Source organism: Elephantulus edwardii, unplaced genomic scaffold, assembly GCF_000299155.1.
Source record: "Elephantulus edwardii isolate Elephantulus edwardi_28Jun2011 unplaced genomic scaffold, EleEdw1.0 scaffold00045, whole genome shotgun sequence".
Lineage (NCBI taxonomy): Eukaryota > Metazoa > Chordata > Mammalia > Macroscelidea > Macroscelididae > Elephantulus > Elephantulus edwardii.
In genome coordinates, this window is record NW_006399795.1 from 804,870 (window position 1) to 832,808 (window position 27,939).

A 27,939-nucleotide genomic window follows, 5' to 3' on the forward strand; every position below is an offset into this window, starting at 1 on the left:
GGTGTGCTGGGGGCAAGAAGGGTTAGGTAAGCATGGGCCAAAAGGAGGTGGGTGTCTGCCTGATCCCCGTGAAGGCTCCACCACCAGACACCCTACAACACTGAGTCATAGATCTGGCCAAGTAGCCACTGAGTCTCCATCAGGAAGCCTGATTCGCAGAGGAGATGCTGCATCCACTCCCGGTACCATGCTGTTCTTCGTCATGACAGTTCCCTTGAGGGGGAGGAGGAAAAGACCTTCCTGCAACAGGAGGCAGGCTGGGGAAAAACAACTAGTGCTTAAGGGCTCAAAACAGTACAGGACAGCGGGTGCTCTCATCCTACGGTGGAGCCTGGCCAGGAGCTGCGCGTGCCCCTGGGAGGCCCACGCAGCACCAAGGGGCCATGGCCTGCCCTCCTCCATTCAGTCTTCAGCTCCTAAGGCAGCCCACTATCTGCTGGGCTGCAGGTACTGGTGTGTGAACATGTTGAGCTCACTGTCCAACCACCCGGCTTTATTCCTGCAAAGAAACAGGGATGTTGTAGCAATAAGAGCTGACAATAGGAAATAAGAACATCATGTGCCAAGCACAGTTCTATCATTTAGTCCTCCCATAACTGAGTCACCTCCTTTTCATAGATAAGGAAAATGAGGCCCAGAAAGGTTACATAACTTCCTACTGTCTCAGGGTTAATAAGCGATGCAGCTGAGAACAAAGGTTTCTGATTTCCTAGTCCTGTGTTTGGTTCAACCTAGGGCTATGGACAAGTTCAGTCACCATTAAGAAGTTTTCTTACTGTTAATCCCTGGAGGCATCGGTTAGCTCCTGTGCAGCGCCTGTGACTGACCAGAGGCAGCAGAGATACCTCTACATATCGCCCCCACCACTGGGACTTCCCGGGGAAATGCAGTTGCCCTAGGATGGTGCTGTGAGAGGCACCTGCACAGTGGAAGGCAGGGGAAGTCCACGATCTAGTGCAGAGGCTCGAGTGGGTAGCTTTTGAGGCAGCTCCCCTCTCTCTGACACTCGCAAGCCTCTGACGTCAGGGACGAGGGAAGGAAGTGCGGGATCACTGTGTACTGATGTTATCATGACTGTGGACTTCTGCAGGCACTTTTATCCTCAGCTCTGTGGCTGTGTCATGAAATCTCAATCTTGTCTTACGAAGACAATGACGTATTGGTGAGTGTTGTGATTTGCCTAACCACGAGTGCCAGGAGGAAGGACAGGACTCCTGACTCCTCAGACTCGGGCTCCCTCCTGGGCACTGTAATTGGCAGCTCTGAGTTTAGGTGACACTGCAGGGATATGAGTTCAGATCCTGGCCAGCTCCCCTGTGGTGAACAGGGTGAGGCACCCTCTTACCTGGAAGAATGAAGAACCTAAGAACTCTCAGCAGACAGTGAAAAAATAGCACACAGAGGCTCAAGAGGGTAAGGAGTAGGCATCCCTAGGTCCTACCCTAGCCTAACCAGCTAACTCTGAGTTTCCAAATGGGGGCCTAACTTCTGCAGGCATTCATTTTCCATCTGTAAAATGGAGATAGTGACATAAGCCCAAAGGGATACTAAAGAGTGAGTAAAATTGCACTCATAAAGTGCTTGAAATGTCACAGGTAAGGAATAAGGGCTGTGGGCTGTGATAACACAGTGCCACCTGGCTCCTGTGCTGTCACTGTCCCCTGAGCTACAAACACTTTGAGGGTGGTGTCCAGCGTCTTGAACTCCCAGCACTGGCACCATGTCAGGCGGCCCTCAAGTAGCCAGCATATGTTTAACAGGACAGAGTTAGAGTTAACCAAAGAGGGCGATCCACTCCCATCACACAGACAAGAAGCCCCAACCCCCAGGGCCGCCTGGTCTGTTGGCAGAGGCCCCAGCCTCTGATCACCTGTGCCAGCCTTACCTGAGCAGCTTTGCTTTGCTCTGAAGTGAATCAAGAACCTCAATTTTCTTGTTCATGGAAGCAATTTCCTGCTCCAGGTTCTCCCGGGTGATGTCAACTTGCTGGCACAAATGTGCAAAAGTCCCAGACAGTTCCCTGCAAGGGAAGGATGCACTGAGCACCATGCTGCAGTCTGCGCAGGCCGCAAAATGCAGGTCAGATCTGATCCAGAGCAGGGCAGCAACACTCTGCCAGCAACTCTGTCCTGCACATTTCTGCTGAATGGGTATGAAATCAGAATCCAGCACACAGCATCCCCTGGGAAACAAGGCCCAGAGCAGGGAACTAGCTTTGGCACGACAGATCCTGATGCTGGTTCTGCTGCTGTCAGGGACAAGTCTCAATTCCCTCATTCTGAAAAAGGAGATGCCAACAGAAACAATGCGTACTTCACAGGGATGGAAGAAGAAATTTAAAAACAGGTGTAAAATGCCTAGCAAAGCAGCAAGCACATGTCTAACAAGAAAAGGGAAGATTTTATTCATTTTCTAACATCCCAAAACAACCAACAGACTAAACCTTACCCAGTATTTGCCATGAAGAACACACTAACTGAGGACTTCAAAGCTAGACCTGCAACTCAAGTCCTTAGGTCATCATCAGAAATTTCCGTTAATGTCTCCTGTCTTCCCATCTTCCTTCCTCAGGGGAAGAGAGGTCTGCTCCTACTCAATCCCAAATAGGACAAAGCTATCTTTGGAAAGATCCCTCTTCCCCCACCTCACCCCCCCCCCCCCCCAGTCTTAAGGATGCTTAGAACGCCACAGAAACTGCCAGGAGGACTCAGTGCTGGGGGTTTTGTGGCAGTTTCCAGGCCAACACTTAGAGGCACTGGGCCTGACTCCACCCAGGAGGTCCCCAGGGCTGGCGGGCCCACTCACTGCTGGACTTGGTGGCTGCAGTTGGAGCCGGTGTAGCTGATGATGAGCTGCAGCTTCTCACTGGCATATTCCACAAACTGGCGCTTGAAGGCTCTCTCCTTAGCCTTGGTGGTCCAGGTCAGACGCTCATAGACGTAGAGGAGGCCATAGAGGCCAAAGGAGAGGGCGATGAGCCGCCAGCCCACAGCTTTCCATACCTGGGGGGATGGGGGAAGCCCATGCACAATGGTCAGCCCAGAGTATTCCCTCACTCATCTGACACAGCCAGGACTCCGTCTCAGAACCACTTTCCCAATGTTTCCCTTGTTCCTTCTTAGGCCAGAAGAGCTGGGATCATCTCTAGTTTGGAAATAAGCAAGCGAGTTTCCTGTTGGACACATGATCTGACTGTACACAGGTAACACAGCCATGTGTTTGACCACACCGACATGAATTCTACCACTCCTCAGTGGGCAGACTCTTCTGGTCTGGTTTGTAACACTTCCGTACAAAGTAGCATGACTACAATTAATTAACACGCTGGAAGATGAGTCCCTGGTGGGACTGCCACCCTGGCTGTGTAAAGCTTCTCTGCCTGATAGTCTGTACCTATTTTATGGGGCTGTGTAAGTCAAAAGGAGTCCTGGGGGTGGAGTGTTTTACATTTTGGGCAATTGAAAACCACCAGCCACTGTGCGGGAGAAAGATGGGTAGTGTCCTTCCATAAAGACTTACAAATGCAAAAACCCTAAGTCAGAATTGACTCCATGGCTATGGGGTTTGGTACAGGTAAAACAAAAAACTGTAGAAACTTATACAAGACCATCAAGCGTTACTAGCATCGTCAGGTCACTGTGGTCAAAAGGATCAGAACACTTGCCATCTGCAGCCCCAGAGGAAGAGGGGGCCTCAGCTCTGTCTACATCTTAGCCCCACATGCTGGGAATGCAATTCCTGGCTGTTCTCACTACAACTACATGAATATATAATTCCACGACAGAGAGAACTTGCTATATCACCAAGACAGTCTGGGTTGAAGTCAGGACTGGGGAGGGGAGGTCCTCCAGTTAAGAAGGCAGCCTGCCATTTCAGGCCTCTGAAGGAAAGGAAAGGCAGGAGCTGGAGATGTAAGCAGCAGATGTCAAGACAAGGGTTCAAGTCCTGCCCTGGCCTCTGTCTTTGCAAGTCATGCTTTTAATTCCCTTATCGACCAATGGCTGATGAAGAATCAATAAATTCTTATTAATCCTCCTCTCTACAACCCTGGTTTACCAATTCCTAGGTCACTTCCTACCCACCCAGGCAGGCCCTACAAGGGAAAGGCCTTGTGGAGCCAGATGGAGCAACAGATCAAATCCCAACTGTGCATCTCTTGGAAATCTTTTCTCCCCAAATTTTTCATTTGTGAATTGGAAATGAGGCCTTCTAAATATCATGTTAATTCTGTGAGGTTTAAGTTAGTAAATGAAGCTGCACGGGTCTCTGGGTGATCCCAGGGACATTATCAACAAACAGGAAAATGCTGGGTCACATGCAGTGCTATGCAAACACAGTGGCCACTCCAGACCTGGGTCCTTCCCCTTTGTCCTCACCCACCTGCTTCCCCGAACCCCCCACCCGCCCTGGACACATCTTGTCACTGACCACTCCTCCAACCACGAGAATGCCCATGGAGGTCCTGGACGTCAGGGAGGCCAAGCCGGTCACCATGGAGACCATGAGCTCTTCTTGGGTGAGTGAGCCCTGTGGCATTGGGGGCATGCTGGGGTTGGCTGGTGTCAAAGGGACAGGGCGCTGAACCTAAAGAGAAAAACAATGTGGGAAGGTGAACTCAGCAATTCTCTCTTTCAACTAAATCTCAGCAATCATCAAGTGAGGACTGCACGAATAGAGAAAACCGCTCTGGGACTTTCAAAAGGTGAAATGGCAAAATTTTCTAATGAGCTTAGCAAAGGAGTTAATATTTTTTTTTCCTTTTTTTTAAAAACTTTATTTATTTTTTTAATTTGGTGTACCATCAAATTGGATCCGACTGGCACCGGAGGAGTTTGCCCCTCCTTCTCCAGCAGAGCATCTGATGGATTCGAAGCACCTGGTGGATTCAAACCACACACCTTCAGGATTGCAGTGCAGCTACAGACCTGCCAGCTGAAAGGTGAACACACAAAATACTCCAAAATTTAAGCAGAAGACTTCAGCAGTTTCCCAAAGTGTAGGCTTTGGACCAAGAAGTCAGCAACAACTTAGGTGGTATACTGATAGGTGAGGTGTCTCGGGGGCATAATGGTTAAGCACTTGTTTTCTAACACAAAGGTTGGTAGTTCTTCAGCCACTTCTTGGAAGAAAAGACCAAGTGATCTGATCTTGTGGGTCCTCAGGAGATCACAGCCTAGGAGACCCTTTGAGTAGTACTAATTCCATTCTGTCGGGTCATTTTGATCAGAATCAACAGGACACAACAATGGATAGATGGATAATGTTTAAAATAATCTATATGTAATAAATAGGGAGCTCTGGTGGCCTATTTGTAAGAAGCTCCACTGCAATCCCAAAGATACATGGTTCAAATCTACCAACTGCTCTGTGGGAGAAGAATGGGTAATTTCCTCCCATGCCATTTACTGCCTCCGAAATCCTCCTGGAGGGTCAGCTGAGTCAGTTCCGACCCATGGCACCCAACAACATATCTAATAAATTAGAGAAGAGAAAAAAAGCAGTAACATTTCTAACTTCACAAATGTTAACTGCTTAGGAGAAGACCAAGTTTATCTGTGGCAAACATCTTTCCTGTGGCAGACCCCACAGAGGCACATGCTGCCACCATTGTTGACCTTAGGTCCCCCCCCTCATTTGAACAGTTCCTGTGTTGAAGACAGCACAGACCCATGACCTCCCTGGACGCCCCCAGGTTGAAGAGCTTTGCTTGCCTGGTCGTTATAGCCCATCAAAGCCCGGCGACTGTTCTTGGGGCCCAGGAACCTATTGACAAGCATAGTCCACCCGAGGGAAAAATGGAACTCGATGTCCTCCTGAAAGTCAGCACACAGCTTGTCACAGTTCAGGTCGTAGCTGAGGGAGAAGCACTGTCGAGGGACCAGCATGTCAATCTGGCTCCGCAAAGACACAGGGAGAAGGGGCTTCAAGCCGTCTGTAAGGAACAGAACAGGGAGAAGGGCGTCAGTCTGGCTCCGTGCCTCTCCTCAGAGCACACACTCAGAGCAGCTCTGCACACGCAGCACATCCAGGATGAATGACTGCAGGACTGAGAGGGTCTCACCCTCAGAAGGCAAGTCAGGCTTCACACACACCTGCCAGCATTTACACCTCATGTGGGATAAGGAACAGGCTAAACAACCTATCATAGCTCCATCCAGGAGCACAAGACAGGTTCACCCCATTCATGTACGGAAGTAACTCACAACCTATACCCAGAATCTGAAGGTATCAAGTTGAATCATAGTAAAAGGTCAATAAATAGAAAAAAAAAGGTCTACATTTCTTTAGCTTGGCCTCCAGATCTGACCTAGGCAGCCCTGGGGCCCCAGGTAACTCTCCCTAGAGGCACTGACCAATCATTTCCTGCTGCATGGTTTGCAGGGAGCTGGTGATGGCTGTGGAGCAGCGGTCTGACATGTTTCGGCCCAGTCCCTCCTCTATATGGCGGTGCAGCTCCTGCGAGCAGAAAAGAAAGGTGAAGGGAAGGAACCCCACCATCACCACTAACCCCACCACCACAAGCAGACAGAGGATGAGGAGATCCTGAGGGTGGCCAGTTCCACGTCCACCAGAGATCTAGAAGGCTGGATGAAGCCTGGCTCTCATCTCCTTAGCTTTCACCTGCTTGGCTGAATGACCCTGCCCAGAGCAGCCAGAGCTGAGTCACTTTCTGCATGGCAAGTCCACCCAACAGTCAAGAAGAATGATGGCAGATCCCTGCCAAGAACTGCTGGATGACTCACATTCTTATAAACCTTGAGAACCACTGGAGAGGGGTGGAAGTCCATCTGATAATCATCCACCAGCACCGAGAGGCGTCTGATCTCCTCTGCCATCGCAGTCGACACCTGCAATAAAGGAAGCAACTATCAAGTATCCAGAAGAAACACGGTTCACTCTTGAAGCATCAAGAGAGACACTAACAGACTATAAATGCTTCCTCTCAAATCAGTGCTTTCTTCAGTTGATTTGTGGAATTGAAGCTTTTTGAGATAGAGGGGACCTTAGAGATGGATCAAATATCTGAGTAGATATGGAGAACGAGGCCCTGAGCAGGGGTGACTTGTCTCAGCTCTTCCAATGGAACATCAGAACCCAAGTTTCCATGTTCTCGAGTTGGAGCCCCACTGACTTCCACAGGCTGAGAAGCCTCCAAAGATGAGGATGCCTATTTCCTCTCTTCTAACACTTTGGAACCACTCTCAGTCCAAATCCCCCTAAAGGAGCTTCCTCCTGTCACTAACCTGCCTTTCTACTTCCTCTGTGATCTGCTTAATTCGAAGTTTATAGTCTTGAGCCAGGAGCTCCAGCTGTTTGTCAATAAATCTCAGCCGGTCATGACGCTCTTCACGTGTTTCCAGGCAGTAAACTCTAGGAGCAAAGAACACTGGTTAGTTGGCCTTTTTCTCACCAGACCAACAAGAGCAAGAGGGACAGCATGGACATACATATCCCCTCGGCACCCCGGCCTCAGCAGAGTTCATGCATCTACCCAAAGGCACGAGCTGACTGCTCACTCCTCAATCTCCCTCTTGGAGGAAGATACTGTAGTGAAAGAGTGGAGGAGGGGACTTTAGGGGTTTAGAATAAGCTCTATCAATGCGTACAGGATGAAATGCTCATGCTCACTAGTAAGCAGGGAAATGAAATTTTAAAACAACCTCCCAACTAGAAGCCTGGCAAAATGACGAAGCTTGAGATAATGGTGAGGGTGTGGGGAAGCGGAAACTCCTGGACACACTGGGGGTGGGACAGTGAGTGGGCAGTTATTTTAGAGAATAACTACATAAAACTGAAAATGCAAAAATAGCTTAAGAAGGAAGTTTTACTTCTAGAAACTAATCTTAGAAAGACTCCTATGAAAACCTACGTATTAGAATATATATTTGCCAGAAGACTAAGTTCTAACAGTCATAGAAAACTCCAACATCTCAACAAGAAAAAGACAACTAAGAAATGGGTGTTGTTCTTAGCGGCAATCAAGTTGACGATGATGACTCATAGCAACTCTATGAACAACAGACCTGAACCCTGTGCCATCCTTACAATTTCTGATAAGCTCCAGCTCACTGTTAGTCACTGTGTCATCACATTGAGAGTCCTCCTTTCTTTTGATGACACTCCACTGTTCCCAGCATTTATCATCTTCCAAGGACTCACCCCTCCTGACATGCCACCTTCTCAAAAAGGGGTGTTGTTGTTATGTACCATCAGCCAACTACAACTCACTGCAACCCAATGAACAACAGATCTGACCCCTGCCCTCTCCTGTGCCAGCCTCATGATCTCTGTCCTGACACAGTAGCTGTGTCACTCTATCTCACTGAGGGTTTTCCCTTCTTTTCTCTTCTTTTCCCAGCATGGTGTCTCTCTCCAGCACTGGTTCCTCCTGAAAAATCAATCTAAGGTTAAATGAGACAAAGTTTCACCATCACTGTCTCTAAGGAGCAATCTAGTTGCACTTCCTTCAAGAGAGATTTGTTTGTTCTTTTGACAGTCCATGGGATATTCAGAATTCTATGCCAACAACACAATTCAAAGGCATCAATTCTGCTGTCATCCTTACGTACTGGTCAACTGTCAGATGCATAGGAAGCAAATGAGAAGACCGTGGTCTGGAACTGGAGCATCTTTGTCTTTAAATTGACAACCTTGCACTTTAGAACTGTGGAGTGATCCTTGCAGAGTAACACATCTTTTCATTTCTTGACTGCTGCTATGAGTGTTGACTGTGGAGCCAAGTAAAATTAAATTGCTAACAATCTTTTCTCCATCTATCATGATGTTACCTATTGGTCCAGTGGTAAGAATTTTTGTTTTCTTGATACTGAGATGAAATCCATATTGAAAGTTATTGTATAGTCTTTGATCTTCTTCAGTAAGTACTTCAAGTCTTCTTCACTTCTGCAAGTAAGATTGTGTCATCTGATGTACAATGCTTTGACAGATAGGATACTATCCATATGCATATAAAGAAGTCCTATTAATACAACCATTACTCAAATACATGCATCAGTGATGAAAGTCAAAGATGAAGAAATTGAGGATTTCTAGCAACTTTCTCCCCCCTTGTTGTGTACCGTTGAATCAGATCCAACGGGCAAAGAAGATTTCCCCTCCTCCAGCAGAGCATCTGGTGGATTCGAACAGAGCACCTTCTGGATTGCAGCACAGCTTCTTGCCACTAGGCCACCAGAGCTCCCCATTTCTAGCAACTTTTGTAGTCTGGAATCGAGCACACATGCAATCAAGATGCATTGATAATAACTGGTAAAAAAATAATAGTAACTGGTGACTGGAATACAAAAGTTGGAAACAAAGAAGGACTGGTAGTTGGAAAATATGGCTTTGGTGACAGAAATGAGGTTGGAGATCGCAAGGTAGAACTTTGTACAATAAATGATTTATTCATTGCAAGTACTTTTTAAAAAACAAACATAACAACAACTATATACTTGGAATTCACCTGATGGATTTTACAAGAATCAGAATGAACACATCTGTGGAAGGAGTTATTGCAGAAGCTTAATATCAACGGTCAAAACCAGGCCAGGGACTGACTGTGGAACGGATCATCAACTACTCATATGTAAGTTCAAACTGAAGTTGAAGAAAATTAAAGAAGTCCATGAGAACAAAATATGACCTTGAGTGTATATTAGCTGGATTTTAAAAACATGAGGAATAGATTTGACACACTGAACACTGAATGTGTTAGTGACTGAAGACCAGACAAGTTGTAGGATGACATCAAGAACATCATCCATGAAGAATGCCAAAGGTCATTTATAAAAGACAAGGAAGTAAAAAAAAAAAAAATCTAAATGATGTCAGAGGACATAAAAAGAAACTTCACCAAATAAGACATTCAGATAAAGAGAATACAGGAAAAAATGCTCAAGATCATTAGCTACTCAAATCTACTGCTGTTGCATTGGAATCAACCCAAGACTGACCCTCCAGCAGGTTTTCAGAGGCTGTAAATTGCACAGGAAATTTACCTATCTTTCTCCAGTGGTGGATCTGAACCCCCAGAGAGGCATTTGGGTTAGAAGTACAGTTCCCATGAATTAAACCATCAGATAATCTAATAATTATCACTCAAATGGGGGGAAGAAAGAGAAAGATGTATGCAAGGATACTTGTGAAGATTTCCAAAGCAAAAGAACCTGCAATAGTGAAAAAATGAAACCTACATACTAGTCAATGGGAAAACATAGTTAATAGTCGAAATAGAATAAGCAAGTAATTAAAAGGGGGCTCTGGTGGTTCAATGGTTTTAGCTGTTTACTAAGAGTTCAAAGGTGTGGGTCTCATAAGTATCACTTTGGAAGATAACTATTGTTAAATGCCACTGAGTTCATTTCAACTCACGCTGATATACAACAGAATGAAACACTGCCCCGACCTGCGCACTGAGCTCACTGTTATCAGTCCATCGGGCTGACAATCCTCCTCATTGTTGCTGACTCTCTACCAAGCATATCCTTCTCCAGGAACCGGTGCCTCCTGATAGCACGTCCCAAGTACTGGAGACAAAATCTCACCATCCTCACCAGTAGATCACCAGGTCTTTCTTTCTTGGTCTGTATTGACTCTGGAACTCTGCAGACCCCTGACCATTGTGGTGGACCTGCCGGTGCCTGAAATACCAGGGGCATAGTTTCTAGCATCACAGCCACACACAAGTCACCACAGTACAACAGAGAAACAAGTAGGGCTGTAAAGACTGTTGTTGTATATATGAGTCCGAAACCATCCATAGCTGACGCTCCAACAGGTTTTCAGAGGCAGTAGATCGCATGGGAGCAGACTGTCCATCCTCCCGCAGAGCAGCCGGTGCATTCAAACTGCATGTCTTTGGGATTGCAGTGCAGCTTCTTACCACTTCTACTTTGCCTTATGAGTAAGAATCTTCAGGAGCAAGATATTTTTATTATTCTCCTTTTCTATCTTTAAAATTTTCCCCTCATTCCTCAGAAAAGAAAAAAAAAAAATAAATCTAACAAATAGGTATCGTTTAAGGATATGTTCTATGTGAAGTTCTGAGAATGGCCACTAGCTCAGTCTGGTGTGGACCCAGAGGCCTCCACTGATTTTGCAGGGATGGCAATTCAGCACTTAATGTCCCTCAGGCCAGGCTCAGAGGAATGAATACCAATCCTCCTCCCCAGCACCATATTAGGTCTTAGTAGACCAAAAATGGTCTGTTGGGCTATAGAAAGAGGCCTGGATGGGAAGCCAGAGGCCCAGCTCTGCTATCAGGGAGGTCTAAGCCTGACCTGTCACAGCTGCCTAGGACAGGGCTGAGTGTGATCCCTTCTCAGAAGCCCTCTGAGGCCGTTCAGTCTTGGGATCTTACCGCTGCTCTTGCGCTGCGATGTGCAGAGAGTCCATGATGAGGCGCACAGCCTCCGCAATCTGCTTGGCCCGGACTGTGTGCTGCTCAAATTTGGTCTTCACTGCAGACTGGGAGATGCACTCCTGGAACAGAGGAGTTGGTGAGGGAGGCATGGGACACCAAGGGCTATAATCAATGAATGTTAGGTTCCAGTTTCACTTCTAGTCATGGTCGTGAAACTGTCACAAAACAGAATCAAAGGACTCACCTCAAATCGCCTCTCAAAATTCTGAAACTCAAACATCCTCACTTGAAAGCCTTCAGCAAGAGCACCCCCTAGGAAAATTATACAGCATTAACCAGAAATCAGCAACCAAGGAAAATGATGCAACCTCCCAGAGCCATGCCTGGCCTGGGCAGACACCAGCTGGAAGGCAAAGAGCGCCCCTTTGTGGCTCTTCCACCATCTCACCCTCAAGAGTATTTTCTATTGACTTGTCCATGAAACCACATGCTTCCAAATTTCAGGGAAAAGGACATTTTTTGTTCCCAATGTTACCTCCTTCAGGCATGCCTTGGGCTTTCTGGATTCTGGCATTGAGCACCTCTTTGGCAGACACAAAGAAGATTCGGTCCCCAGCCTGAGCTCGGTCCACCACGCCCAGTTCGTCCACCAGGAAACCTGTACAGCGTTCCATGTGCTGCCGCCGCACCTGAAACCAAAAACATGGATGCATGTCAGGGCTTGGAGGTGTGCAAGTGAGACTAGCTTTGGAGAGGGAAGGTATTTAATGGAGTCGACAGCCTCCCACTACTTCTTTTTAAGAAATCAGAAATACAGTCACATGGGTCAGTACGCAAGTCAATCTCTTATCCATCTGTTTAGCCACCAAGTTTCACAAAAGAAGCAGTAACATTTGAATTCCTTGGAGCATATCCTCCAAAAGGTATTTTATGCACACACAGCAGAAACTTCACACATTCCCAAAGTGACTTTTGTTAAAGCCCATGGCATCGCAACTCTGGTTCCTCAGAGGAAAAGACCATGGAGCTATTAACCTAGGCTCCACTCTGCCAAGCCCAGCCCTTCACGGCCTTGCTTATGAGTGGAATGCCACTAGAAAATCACTCCAAGGTCCCTTACAGCTTCTTATGCACATATACCACGTGCACAGCACATTTCACATTCTCAACAACTCAGTGTTACACTCATCTTGCAGGTAATGAAACTGAATTACCAAGAGATTAAGGAAATTACTAGAGTCACACAGCTGCATATCAACCAGAATTTGAACTTGGGCCTGCTGACTACATACTCCATGTATGACCCACCAGTACCAGTTATCTCTTCTCTTTCATTCCAAGTTAAGAGCTGTGAGTGGTCAACGATAACCAACTATTCTTCATTCTTCTCGGAAGCACCTTTCCTGAATATCTTTGCAAAGATGAGCCTGTTTTGCACTGATTAAATCTTTATGAGCAAAATGAGCAACTGGCCCCAGACAAGGGGGAACTAACTGCGGTGATGACATTAGATATATGTGAAAACTTTTCAAAATGGAGTCGATCTTGAGCAGGAATGGGAGAAAGGAAGTGTTTTTAAAGCAATGAGAAGACACTATTGTGATCCCAAGTCTTTGATAATGAAATTAATTCAGGGAAGTAATCTGATCTATGGCACCAGGGTGTGCACACTCTTGCGTCCTAGAGACCATGTTCATACAGGTGGTGTTCCCCAAACTGAGAAAGAGAGAGGCACCAACCTCCTCCATGTACTCTGGCTCCGAGGCAGATGCATCCCAGCGGTTGTTCAGGATGAAGATGTTTGGGCGGGAGAGGCGCTCGCTCACTTTGTGAAAGAACTGCTTCTCCTATACAAGAGGGTAGGAGTGCAGTGGAGGAAAGGCTGTATCCACTAAGGTCTTTTGGACCCACTGCCCAACTGCCACCTGGGAGTAGAGAGAAGCCAAGGACAGCTTACTGTCTGCATCAAAGTGGATTCTGAGTTGGCCACCAGCACGAACACATCTGCATCCAGGCAAAACTTGTCAATCCAGCTGTCCAGCTCTGTGGTGACATCAATACCAGGGCTAAAGATGGCAGGGAAAATCAACATTGTTAGGCACACGGAGCCATGGCCCTATTCTTCCTCCTTAGATAGACATGGGATTTGTAAGGCAGAAGGCTAGGTGGAAGCAATCTGGCCTGATTCTTACTTTGCATCTTCTCTCTTTCCTGATGATCTGAAAATGTGCTTTCACCACATGCATCTATCATTTGTATAAAAACACCGTAATGTACAAGTAAATAAATCTCTGAGAGCCAGAACTCAACAGGACTGTCTTGTTTTTCCTTCAAGAGAAATAAAACACCTCACAGACCCAGTATTTTGGGCATCCTTCATGTCTCATTTTACACAGCATCCCTGGGACATCTTCACAGTTTAGACAATAGATATCTAATTCAGGAACTAGATGTTACAGGAAATGCAGGACTTAGTTGAGATAATGTCAAAGGAGCTATAGCCAGGGCAGGGCCCAGAGGATCCTAGCCTAGATGACCAGGGAATGGCAATATGATCCACCCCGAAAGGCACCTCTTACCTGTCCATCAATACAAGGTCATCCTTCAAAAGGGAGCACTTGGAATTGGGCCACATCACGCTCACCAGGCTGCCAGCATGCAGCTGCTCATCCTGGTGGAGGGCATGGGCTAGCTGGTTCACAGTCTAATGGAAGAACAGGGAAAGAGCAATCAGGCCAAGGAAGAGCCATCTGCCAGATTTCCCACACTACCCAATTCAGAGCACGCTCTCATTACCATCAAGTCAGAATCAACTCCAAGCTGACTCTCCAGCAGCTTTCAGAGGCTGTAAATCACACGGGAAGAGACTGTCAATCTCTCCCTTGGAGCAGCTGGTGGATTCAAACCACCTGCCTTAGCACAGCAGCACAACTCCTTACACACCAGAACTCCTCGCTGACCATACAGCAGAGGCCCAATATCACTTCCCAGTCCAATTAGGTAGCCTTTTCCTCTTGTTCCACAGAAATACTGTTAAGAGCTACCAGTTTTAAGAACCAACTAGTGTACATCCTAATGTTGTTACGTGCCATCAGGTTGCCTGTGACTCATAGCTACCCTATGTACAACAGCCCTAAATCCTGCTCTGTTCTGTGCCAATCTTAAAAATATGGGATGCATCATGGATTTGCATGGTCATCCTTGAGCAGGGGCCATGCTAATCTTCTCTGTATCGTTCCAATTACAGTATATGTGCTGCCAAAGTAAGCACTACATTCTCCTTTTTTAAAATATTTTGGTTTTTGTTGTTGAGATCAGAATCCCATAGCCATTACAGAAAAATATCCACCAGTTCAACAGCTTCTCCAGTGACACTGATCACAGTCCTCAAGTTGTGTATCTTCCTTTTCAGAATTGTTCCTCCTCATTATCATAAGCTTGACAAGCTTTGTCTCACATACTTTGCGCATGTTGCTAGGACAGACTATTCCATGGAGAGGGACATCATGCTTGAAAAGGTAGAGGAGGGTCTGTGAAATAGAGGAGGACTCTCAACCAGATGGACTGACACACTGACTGCAGCAATGGGCTCATGTATGTCAGAGACTGTGAGGGTGGTGTAAGACAGGACAAGGTTCAGACCTGCTATTCATAGGGTCAGACTCAATAGCACCTAACACCAACAATAAAACAGAAATGCACCACCTCCTAAGTTTCTTATCTAATCTTTCAAATTGCTAATATCATATGGATTCCCAACAGAGTTCTTAAAAGAACACAATGCTGAAGGCAGACATCTTCACTTTTGTTGTGTACTGTTAAGAAGGAAAGACTCACAGCAGATCCTCCAGAGGGTTTTCAGCAGCACAGGACTCCTGCTGAGCAGCTGGTGGATTCAAACCACATAACTTTGGGTTGGCAGAGCAACTCCTTACTACTAAGCCACCAGAGCTCCCTCAAGGAATAATTGTGGTTTACAGTTTAAAGATTCTCTCAGGGGAATAGCTTTAAGGGTTTATGCAAAACCTCAAAAAAAATGGGAGCTCTGGTGGCAAGAAGCTATACTGCAATCCCAAAGGTACACACACGGTTCAAATCCACCAGATGCTCTGCTGGAGAAGGAGGGACAATTTCCTCCTGTACCAGTCAGATCTGATTTGACGGTACATGCACAAAAAAGAATAAAATTTTTAAAAAAAATATAACAAAAATGGATTATCTTTAGAAACAAACAAAAAAAATTTTAAAAAAGAAAATAATAAAAAAAAAAACAAAAAACTCAAAAAGTCTGGAGCCCATGAGAATTTGAAATTTTGTTCTAATTGTTTTCCTCTTTTGATCATGATTCTTCTAGAAGATCTTGTGTTGCTGTTGTTGTTGTGTACTATCAAGTCCGAACCAACCCACAGCTGACCCTCTGGCAGGTTTTCAGAGGCAGTTAATTGCATGGGAGTAGAATGCCCATCTTTCCCCCACAGAGCAGCTGGTGGCCCTGAACCAAGTGCCTTCAAAACTGCAGTGCAGCTTCTTGCCACTAGGCCAGCAGAGGTCCCAGTGTAAGATCTTAGACAGTGAAATGTCCAGCAGTAGAAGCCATCTAGTGCTGCTTTCACAGCAAAGGAGACAATTAACCACAAACTCTTTCTCTTTTTCCTGACTCTCTTTCTTCTTCTGCTCCAGAAGAACAGATATCACTTGTGCCTCGGATGATTATTCAAGGCATTATACAAGAACTAGGAGCTAAAGCAGAAGTACCATGCACATTACTAGGCCTTAATTAACTGGGACATCTCACGTCTCATGAAACCATGACCCTAAACATATAAATGAAGACACCAAGGTACCAAAACCTCGCATGAGATTTTTGGTTGTACATAAGAAGCCTCAGCAGTTACTTCTTGTTCAAAGGGATCATTGTAAATATATCACTCAATTTTTGTCAATTCAACTTTTTTCAAGTGTATAGCTTATTGACAACAACTACATTAATCAGCTGAGCAACTGTATCCTTAGTGAAGGTAAAAGGGTTCCACCTCCATTCTTGTTTTAATGGGGTTTTCTGGGCATCTTCCTAAAGCTTAGACTGTTCTACACTGATTTTTTTTTTTTTGTAATTAAGCCAACTGTCTTATTGATTTGGGAATTGGATGCCGACTCTCTGGCTTCTTCATGCTGAACAGGGGCGTAGATATAAAGGGGGGAAGGGAGGACGCTTTATCACCCCACTGGTGGTCTTGGGTTACAGCTGCCTGCCTTCTTGCTCCTGAGGGCCGCGACGGTTCGCCCCAAGCCGGGGGCCAAGCGCAGCCCACCCCGGGCAGAAGGCCAAGACGGCTCGCCCCGGGCAGAGGGCCGTGACGGCTCACCCCAACCCGGGGGCTGAGGGCCGCGACTGCTGAAGTAGTCTTTTTTTAAAAAAGAAGAAGTGTGTGTGTGTGTACCATCAAATTGGATCTGACTGGTACAGGAGACTGCCCCTCCTTCTCCAGCAGAGCATGAAGTAGAGTCTGGGTTCCCCCCCTCCCAGGTGCCTGTCGGGGCCTGTTTCAGCTGTCCACACCACAGCAGTGGGCAATGAGCTTAAAGCCCCTGATGGCTCTGGGCGCTGACTCTCACCAGTGGCTATGGATGAAGTCACAGGTGATTTTCAGCCAGCGCCGGTCTACACTGATTGAGTCAAAAGAAAATTCATTGCTGTGACACTACATCTGATCCTTCAGTGAATTTTTAAAGGCAGTAAACTGCAGGAGATGAGACTGTTTCTCTTTCTCTGCTAGAGCAGCTGGTGGATTTGAACTGCCTACCTTTGGCTTAGCAGCACAACTCTTTATCCACTAGGCCACGAGAGTTCCTTCTATATTAATTAGTTCTTTACAGACGAAAATGAACATTTTGCCCCAAACAAGGACTCAGCTGCTTCTTAGAAAAATAAAAATATCCAAGTTTCCAGCTGATATGTCACACTCACAGACTGACAGCATTTCAAGGAGGAACACAGCCCACTCTCTCAATTAACAAAGGGCACAGTCAAACAACCTTCTCCATGATACACAGGAACTAAAGCGTCCTAGATTTTTCCACATTTCTGACCTTCTCTAAAGCTCTCACACCCTTCAAAAAGACGTATCTAAAACAGAGGCTCCTATATCCCCCATGCAATGAGGTGATGCCTTCTCCTTAGCCAGGCAGTCCTGTCACCATGGATGTCCACCTTGTGTGCCCAGGGCAGAAAGCAGGGCCTGGTGCTGTCTACTCTCAAGTCCCCCCACGACACCCTCACCTTAACGCTCCTCTTCTCCTCCGAGCCCTCGGTGAGCAGGAAGGCCTCATGGCCGTCTGTGCCCTCCACTCGCAGGAAGCAATTGGTTGTGTGACCGATCCCAGAGGGCAGAACTTTGTCCCAGAGCATGGCATTGATCACAGTGCTTTTCCCATTGCTTGTCCTGGAGGAGACAGTGGCTGTCAGTGATGGTGGGAGTGATTTGCATCCTTCGATTTCACAATGAAGTTAAGGTTTTAACCTGGAAGTACAAGGTCATGTGCTCTGCAGTGTCGCCAGTGACCACAAGAATATTCACCACACAGAAGGAGCTCAGTATTTACTGAAATTGAGGAACAAGGAATCCTTTATTTAACATACAGTTAAATATTTAACATATAGTTAAATGCTAGACTACCAATCGAAAGGCAGCTTCTGAATGGTGACAACCTAGAAAACTCTGTGGAGCAGTCCTACCCCACATATGGGGGGTCATGAGAAGTCAAAATCAATGATCTAAGAGCTGAATGCTTAAACAATGTTATATATACAAACTTTTCTGTACAGGCCAAATGACATTTAAGAATAAATACCTCTAGCTCCACGCTCGTGAGGTGTTCCTGGGATATGGCATCAAAGCTCACGGGGCCTGGTGCCAGCAGACACTCTTCTTGGACTGCAGTTGCTGCCTCACCTTCATGGGGCTCTTCCCCAGAGCAGCAGCTAAGTGCTCCATGTCTTTATTTTCATACAGGGCCTATTCCTGTCTCTTTTCCCTCCTCATCCAATGTCTACCTCGGCTCCTAAGTGCCTAACCAGAGGAAGACTTCTCTCTCACACCTTTTTGTATATTCTGGTTCTTGAAAACAGCTCTCCTCAGCATATTCATATGGTTTGGGTCGTACAGCTTTTAATCCAGACCAAGCACAGTGTTGTTCATTCTGGGCTTGCAGCTCCCCAGCCAGGCTACTTGCTTCACAGGTAGGAAACATTTCCAGCAACCAGGGAAACACTATGCCCCCTAGTTTACCTAAGTGAGGGACACACTTTTGAGGTAGGAATGACGAAATGACAGCCCAGAAGTGCCAAGAGCCACATCAGGGACCACCTTCATCAAGGGCAGGACCCTCGGCACAGCGACTATTCCTCAGCTTCCACTGTGTGCTAAGTGAGCAACCAAGCTGTGTGGGGTCTGCTGTCTTCTCCACTGGATTTCAGGGGATTTTTTTCCTAGAAGTGCATCTTAAGCCTCAAGGAGTCCATGGGTCGTGCAACTGGCTAATGTACTTAGCTGATCACGGAAAGGCTAGTAGTTCAAGTCACCTAGAGTTGCCTGGGAAGAAAGACCCAGTGACCTACTTTGAAAAATCAGCCACTGAAAATCTTACGGGGCATAATTCTACTCCAACATATATGGGGTTTCTATGAATCAAACTCAACTGATTCAACTGGTAAGCTAGATTCTGGACCTCAAAGTGTCACAAGAAGTAACAGAGAGGAATTCCTAGGACCCATCAGCTGTTCTCTGCCTTGGGGAGTTCAACTCTGTCTGCACAAAGTATCTTCCTCCCTCCCAGTCAGGAAGGAAGAAAGGCACGGAGGCTTCAAGGACTCACCGGCCAAAAAAAGCTACTTTCATGTGCCGCCGGGCCAGGACCTCGCTGATGCCCCTCACTTTGGACAAGTAACCTTTCACGTCCAGAACCTGCTCCTCCGTCGTGACAGGGTCCAGTTCTGCATTCCTGTAGGTGTCTGGAGAGGGGAATGAAAGTGGGTCATCACATAAGCTAAGGGGCACCACAGGCACCATATGGAAGGACAGTTTGGTCCTGTTTACCCACGCTGGCAGGCCACTGGGCCTGATTCCCTTATGTGGCTCTCGCCACTCCCTGGCAGTGATCTTAGGTAAATGACCCTTTCTCTGAGTCTTGGTTTCCATATTCATAAAACTGAGATGTTTAATATCTATTTCACACGACTCGTGAGGATTAAATTAATTCAAGCACATCAAATGCCTAGGACAACAATTGGTACATGGCCATGATTTACTTTTGTATTTTCCACTTAACATTTAATCATAGTCTTGCTAAATTTTTGTCACACAAGTAAAAGGCAGAGTCAAGATTGGAATCCAGGCTCAAGAGTCTGTGCTCTTAACCACTCAGTGAAATCGGACATGGTCCTACCTGATCTGGTTGACCATCCAGCCTAGTCATTTGCCATTCCCCTGCCTCACACTCCACCATCCCCTCCCCAAGACTCACCTAGCTTCACACTCCACCATCCCCTCCCCAAGACTCACCTAGTTTCACATTCCACCATCCCCTCCCCAAGACTCACCTAGCTTCCTCACTCCTTGGCCTCTTTCAGACAGCCTAAAACTCTCTCCCTGATTCTAAAGAGCTAAAGTCCAGCCTTGGTACCCAAGGCTTGCCTCATTCCCACTTAGCCTTGGGTCTTGCCTAGATTGTGCACCTTCCAAGAAGATTTCTCTGACCACTTTCAACCTTTTAAAGCCTCTTGTTTATGCTCTTACAGTATCTATACTTCCCTCATCTGAACACAGTGTGACTGTCAAGCTTATCTGTCTGCATCACCTACGAGGTCAAACCGTGCCTGTCTGATGTATTATGGCACCATTTAGCAGATATTCAATGTTTACTAAATGAATGGACACCGAGATAATTTTTGCTAAATGTCCCTGACTGGCAGACAGATAATAAATTAACTGAGGCAAAACCCTGCCCCTCAATCCATTTAGAGTTTGCAGATTGGTAGGTGCTCGGCTGGCAAAATGAGGTGGAGGCCTGGCCCCCTTGGCACATTCTCACAGAACACCAACTGACAAGCCCAACCCTGAGCAAGCTCCCAAGACATATGGAGCATGACAGGTGGGCGCTTCAGACAGCCTGGAGCATTTCCTGTGCAGCTGGTGCCATGAAAGGAAGTGGCCAAACCAATGACATTCCCCTGTGTCCTCTGGGCACTCCCATGCCAGGCTCAACGACATTCCTCCCTTATATGGAAGGAACAGCCACAACCTGGCCTTCAAAATACACCTATGAGGAGCTGGCTCTCCAGCACGTGGCTCCACTTAACAAGCAGAGGCAAGAGGTCAACAACCTCTTGTCACCTACTCTTTGGGACAGTCACAAAGCAGTAATCATCCAAGACTCAGGACAACCCATGAATATCACAGGATCACTCCAGCTCTCTCCTTCCAGGTCACTAAAAGGAAACTCGCCTCGTATAGTCACAAGAGAAATCAAAGAACTCACTCCTGTGGCGCTCCCATAAACAACATCATTAAGCACATAGTCATCCACATCATCATCTGTGTAGATGACTCAGGGTATCACAAAAAGTCAGTCTTGGGCTCTGGGAGGGCAATACCCTAGTCTAGCCATCTCTGTACACACAGGACATAGCATGGTGCCCAGCACACCAAAGCTACTGCTATTTGAATGGGCAATGCACTGGAATAATTTCAACTTAATATTATGACTTTAAAATCCAACAAATACTTAGGGAGTACCTTCTCCTGCACCAACCATTATGCTAAGGGTATGGCGAAGAGAATAAAATTAGACATTCTCTAAAAACCTCACGTAGAAGCCTAAACTACAAAACCATCAAAAGTCAAGTTGTTCTGTAACTGAAAGCTGAAAGTAAAAGGAAGCGCATCCTCCTACAAGGGGTCAGCTCTGAGAGCACTGCCCCAGAGCTTCTAGGGTTCTGTTAGACCAGAATTTGGAAATCCCTGGTCTCATCTAACTCTCTTTCAAAAATGAGGAAAGCAAGGACAGACAGAACTCAGTCACTGAATTTTCAACTTAACAAACTCAGAACCTGGAACTTTCTGAGGGAGAGCTTGACAAAGCTAGAGGTGCAGCACTCAGGCTGCAGGGTGGGAGTGGGTGGATGGGATCTGTCTTTCTCTGCTGATAGAGCAGGGACTAGCGAGTGACCTCAAATTAAGTAACTAGAGGGAAAGGTACAGGTGATGTAAGTTTCCTATTCATAGTCCTGTTGCCAATCTAAAAATAACAAGAAGAAAACATTTGAGTCAGGGATAATCAACAGCCAGACAGTGTCTAGTACTGATGGCAGCCAGAACTGGACCAAGGAAAATACATGGTCTTTGAAGTCAGCGACACCATGTTAAAATCCAGCGTGGTCACTTACAAACTACGAGACAATCAAAACCTTAATCTGCTAGCTTTTAAAATGGAGATAAGATTCATCTGTCCCCTGTGATGAAATAAAACAAAATATTCTTAACTGGTAGTTTCCTTACCTTCCTTGTCTAATCTCTCCTGAGTCCAATTCCATACAATTCCAAGAGTAGATCATACCTGTGACAACAACCTATCTGGGCAGGAGCTTCCCAAGAACACGACCTCCTTAGCCCCAGATCCTGATAATAAATGTGCAAACAGCAGTCCTGATTGAGCAGGCATTTATCTCACCTTCCAGGAAAGTGGCGCTTTCCTGGATATAGGCCCCCAGCTGCTCAAAAATGCCATTGATCTTCTTCTTGGCAGTGACAAAGTGCTTGAGTGGGGAAGCATTCACTTCAGCCATGTGTCTCTTATCCTTCTTGACTGTGACAATGGAGTTGCATCGAGAGAAGAGCAGGGACATTGCGCTGCAACAGAAGATGAGGTGAGCAAACCAGAAACACGTACCTCAGCAAGTTCTGCTAGGAATACAGAGGAGTATGGTCTGGGGAACTGGGCCCAGTTCTAGGTTCCATTACAAAAATGGGCTCACTGGGTCTAGCTTAAGGGATGTTGAGGTAAAAACCAGTGTGTCAAGGGTAGGAATTTATAATTCCTATAAATGGAATTATAGGGATGGCGCAAGAGGGCAAGACCCTCTATGAGGTGGATTGATTCAGTGACTGGGTTAATCAGGAGTGTCAGGGGCAGTGCGATTGGCACAGGATAGAGCAGGGTTTAGGGCTGTTGTACATAGGGTCGCTATGAGTCGCAAGAGACTCGACAGCACATAACAACACCACAACAAAAGGATGTCTAACAAAATTCTAACCCCTACACTTATAGATATACCCCCCCAACTCTGGGGATGTGTACTTTGTTATGTCAATGAGGTAGGATTAGTGTATCTCTTGAGATCTGCATTAGTAGAGAAGGATGAAGTAAGTTGCCAAGCCAGGGGAAGAACTCCCAGTAATGAGCTAGCACCCTGAATTCATACTTCTAGTCTCCTGAACTGTGAGAAAATAAGTTTCTATGTGTTAAAGTCACTCGTGTGTTATTTCCATTAAAGCAGCACTAGATTAACTAGACAAAGAGCAATATGAATATAACTAATGTCAGTGAAACATGTAATAAATGTTGAAATAACAAATGTTTTGTTCTATACATTTACAACAAATAAAGAGGCCTCTAAAGACTTGAGCTCAGCTCCAACTCACATGGCAGGAGCACTCAGAGGACTAGAGCCCAGACCCTAGGTTCAGACCTAAGGGTTAGCAGTTCCTTGACTGTTGAACAGTGACAGACATTTCCTTTGCCACCAGAAACGGAGAGGCACTGCAGGTAACACGTTGAAGCCCTCTTTGGAGGGCTTTCTGTGACAGAAATTTGACTTATTTCCCAAATATCACCACTTGAGAAAAAGCCTGAATATGAAAACCAGTGAGAGTAAAGTGTCACTCAATGTCACCCTTTCTCAATCACTCCACTGCCCAGGGACTCAACAGTCCTGGTGTGTAACAGGATTTGTTTTGTTGGGTGGAGAGGGAAGGAGGGAGAAGTGAGAACAATAACCTTCAAGTGAGGGAGATCTACTTCTATAAATAGAAATATTTATTGGTTTGTTTTATTACAAATATGTACTCTATAGAAAATGTGAAAACCAATAGAAAAAAAAATTCTGCAAGCCCACCATTCTTGTACAAGCACTGTTAACATTTTGTTTATTATCATCACAGTTTAATTTAGAGGTATTTCTCTCAGTCACATTTACCTTTGAAATATTGTGTGTGTGTGTGTGTGTGTGTGTGTGTGTGTGTGTGTGTGTGTGTTTCCCCCTTTCTACAGCATTATCTTGAACATACCATGGATCACCAAAAAATAAGTAATTCTGTCTTGGAGAGGGTGAAACCAAGTTGCTCCTTGGAGGCCAGGATTCTGAAGCTCTACCCACATACCCTGGGCATGTGGCCAGGAGAGACCAGCTCTTGGAGAAGGATGTCATGCTTGGAAGGGTGGAGGGACAGTGTAGGAGAGGAAGACCCCAGATGAGATGGATTGATACACTAACTACTGTGCCATCGTGGTAGTTGTGTCGGGGTCAGTGAGGCTGGCTCAGGATAGGCAGGCTTCAGAGCTGTTATACATAGGGTCACTCACACAGGCAACTTGACAGCACATAACAACAACAGTATCATCTTAAGAGCTATGAGACTTAATTCCAACATTCTAGAGGTCTTTTGTTAAAGGCGAAAAGCAACAGACAAATCAGACTAACTGGTAGCTGAGAACACCTTGCCAAAACAGACTCTGACAAGCCCCTCTTCAGAGATTCCCAGCAGAGCCTTCAGAGGATGAAATTTTTTTTTTAAATGCCCCTCCCCAAGAGAGAGACAGTATGTACAGCTGTTAGTGCAGCTGTGCGTGTGCCTGGATCTACCTTCCGCAACAGCCAAACACATTCTTGTCTGGTCACACCCTTCCTGGCGACCTGATCAGTCATCAACCCACACCCAACTCAGCACTCCACTCCCTCTAGCTGGGAGATAGCGACTCAAGAGCACACACAAGTCAGTTGTAGAGGGTGCCAAAGGGGACTGAGCAAGTTCCTGAGAAACAGAAAGACTAGCTGGAAAGTATAAAGAGAGAATGCTTTTGGGAACCAATTTTCCCAAAGAATGGACAGAAAGACAGACACACAAGGATGGGAGCCCACACTTTGTCCAAAGCCACATATTATTTTGCAATGATTTCTGCAGGGACATGAAGAAATGACCCTATTTCCATTTCTACCTTCCTCCTCAATAAAACACAGTTGCAAAAGAAGTTTTCTTAGCACAGATGCCACATACGTATGGAGAGATAAGAGAAAGAATAGCGCTCTGAGAAGAGCTCCTCCATGACCTAAAGGGAGAGGCAGTGAAGTGAGGGCTCACTCACCCAGGCTCTCAGAGCAGTGGAGGCGGGCAGGCCACCCAAAGAAGAAAAGGAGCCTGGGTACACGAGATGTAGGGTTGTGTATGAGGGATTCTTTTTAATCAGACAGAACTAGATTTAAAACATGACCATGCCATCTGTGGGCTATAAAACTTTTTTTCCATATATATATATATGTGTGTGTGTGTGTGTGTGTGTGTGTGTGTGTATTTATAAAACTACTGTGGAAGATGAAAGATAAAGCAAGTAGTATGCTATAACACAAGCTCAAAGGTTACACATGTCAGTAAGTAGCAACAGTAAAATACTCGATCAAAACCCACAAGATTGACAGGCAGCCTTCAGGGTAGGGATGATGGAACTCTACTGACACACCCACAACCCTCAGCTGCCACAGCAATGAGTAAACAGGCCTATCAGTGTAAGGAGCAGCAAGCCCAGAAGTGATTTGCTTGTAGGCAAGTCCTCTGAGATCAACTAGAATTTTAGAAGCAAGTGCTTTCAATCCTGATCACCGGTGACATGTCCAAAGGAAAAGAAGCTAAGTGTTAGTGCTCAGTAAGTGCAAGGACTGAAGACATGCACAACAGTATCACCATTACGCAGCCTACAGCTACATGCCCCCAAGCCCCTGTGGATCCCTCCAACCTATCCAAGCTCTCATTTTTCTAGTTCTGCTAATTCTCAAGCTAAGACTCCATGTTTTCAAGTACTTTTTTTTTCCATTTGGCATACTCTTATCTGCTCTTCTAAACCCAACCTGTGTCACCTCCTCCATGAAGCCTTCCTGAACATCTCCATGGACAATGTACCAACCTCACACCTCTCTCTTATGACCTTTATGAGCTAGTCTATGAGCTTTATAAGTGTCCACCTAGGTGAGTGTGGGGTAGTGGAAATCATCTTATCCTTCTATTTGGAAACTAAAAATCTACTTTGTCTTGAAAAGCTTTTGGCTAAGTATCTGTTTCTTACTATTAGAGCCCAGTAAGTTAAGAAGTTTGAATAAGCCTTTCAAGTTCCAGTATTTAATTCTTAAAAAAAGCCAAAGCAGCATACTACACATTAAGCACACAAAAAAATTTAAATAGTAAAATAACACACACAGAAGTCAAGACAACACTCCCTATCTCAGTGTTTCACCGGCTGGCTTCCAACCCTTCCAGAGCGGTGGGAAGCAGCTGGGTTCCTGTAACTCCTCTGGAAAGCCCTGACAGTCTCTACTTCACCGCAGGACTACTGGCAGGCCCATGAGGCACGAGCCCCAAGCAAAGATCTAATAACGACCTTAAGTGCCACTAACTCTAACTTAAGTTAGAGCTATTAGTGATGATGCCTCAAAGTACTCTACAGAGATCAAGATTTCTCAACAATTTAAGATAATTTAAGGCAGCTTTCTCAGCATGATCCATAGAACTCTAGTTGTACCCAGTGCTCCATTTAAACAGAAGCCCACCAGAGATCCAACTTATAAAAACCACACGCTATCGTCTCTTCTGTCAGAGAGCATGAGCACCATACAGAGGCTGGGAAGGGCTGCTGTAAAGACACCATTTAACCATATTTATTGGAGCATTTCACAAATTTACTCGATGGAGAAATCTTTCTTCTGTATAGCAGCTTTTAAGATCTCTAGGATCACTTTGGATGAAGCTTCATTTCTCCCAGTAGTCCTTTACTCCCAAACAAAAGAAGGGGCTCAGTACTAACATATATTAACCAAAGACCAGAACCAAATTCAATTCTAAACAAAAACTACTATTAGCATGCCAAAGCCACCAGAAGCTTTGCTTCAACCTGGGCTATTAGTTAAGAAGTATTAGGCATCTTGGGTGGAGGGCAGCAGTAGCAGAAATCATTTCAAAGTATGTTCTGGATCCCAAGCACAGTTCCTGAATACACACCACCTCCTTACCCAGTATTATGCACAGCAACTCCTACCAGGAAAAATAAAATGGATCCACGATCGCCTGTTGGCACAACTGGAACAGAAGAGAAGCTGAGAAATTGAAACAAAAGAGTATACAAGGTAGGAGGGGCAGCACAGACTCGTAAAGAACTGTGACAAGGAGCCAACCTCTGCTGGACAATGAGGGGGAGGAGAAGAGGCAGCACTTAGGGAACAAACGAGGGAGATAGACTAATGTTTCAGGGAGGCTAAGGGACCCCAGGCACTTCCAGAATTTCACTCTTTACACAGGCTCCCTTTTTGCTCCAATGAAATCCTCCTGAGAAAAAAGAAATACTGCTGTTGTACGATATCAGATTGGATTCTAAAGCAAAGTGATCCTATACTATAGAGTAGAACTCTCCAGAGGGTTTCTAAAGTTGTAAACGATTACAGAGGCCTACTGTCACATCTTTCTCTCAAAGCACAATGGGTGTGTTCCCATCACCAATATTTTGGTTAGCAATTGAGAGCTTAACCAGTGCACTACCAGGGCTCCTTAGAAAGAAACTAATTTTCTTCCTGTCCCTCAACAGAGGTTGGAAAACATTAGCTATTCGCAAAGATGACTTCACCACCAAAAACGTGCAACTGGATGGCTAGAAAAGCACATTCCTTTCCAGCTGACCCAGCCCCAGCATGACAAACACACGTCTCAGTAATACTTACTTTTTGGATGGTGGGAGATCTTCACAGGATGGGCATCATGAGCATGGCTTGAGTCAAAAAGATGAAATGTCTCTGTATTCTTCTCTGTCCTGTGTCAGGTAGAAGCTGGTTACTGATTTTGTTCACTCCTCCACCAATTCCCTGTTTAGAGAGGGGGAAAAAAGTGTCAATAATACATGATGGAGGAATGATACATAGGAAACAGAAGAAAACAAAATACTAGCGTCTAATTGGGTTTTGAAAGCAGACAAAGGAATCTTAGAGGGAAAGGAAGCCTATCATTGAGGAGCTGGGCTGACTCATAAGGAAGTATCCCAGGAGGACAATCCAACACGGATGTGTGGGGTCAGTCCTCCATGTGTGCAGGGCAGTGGGGAGATCCTTAGAGAGCACCTGTTGAAAGTATATCCAGAGGAGTGAGGGGAAAGAAGGAACAAAACCAGGAAAAGGACTAGCTCCAAGAACTGACCAGCAGTGGGAGGTAGGGGTACAGAAGGTAAGTAGAACTTACAGAAACTCTAAGAGTAGCAGATGCTTGACA

General features: G+C 45.8%; 1 protein-coding gene across 1 annotated transcript; it reads right to left on the reverse strand.

The window, feature by feature from the left end:
* Positions 1–429: 429 nt before the first annotated feature.
* On the reverse strand, positions 430–27,531 carry MFN2 (mitofusin 2). The gene is made up of 18 exons (XM_006885746.1): positions 27,395–27,531; positions 22,094–22,272; positions 19,241–19,376; positions 17,646–17,808; positions 13,945–14,069; positions 13,323–13,431; positions 13,105–13,212; positions 11,901–12,054; positions 11,610–11,677; positions 11,363–11,484; positions 7,245–7,371; positions 6,744–6,848; positions 6,354–6,456; positions 5,712–5,932; positions 4,429–4,584; positions 2,806–3,002; positions 1,886–2,020; positions 430–499 (listed from the first exon to the last, which is right to left on the reverse strand). The coding sequence occupies exons 2-18, from the start codon at positions 22,266–22,268 to the stop codon at positions 430–432; spliced, it is 2,274 nt and encodes a 757-aa protein (XP_006885808.1). The 5' UTR covers positions 22,269–22,272; positions 27,395–27,531.
* Between the last annotated feature and the right edge of the window lie 408 nt (positions 27,532–27,939).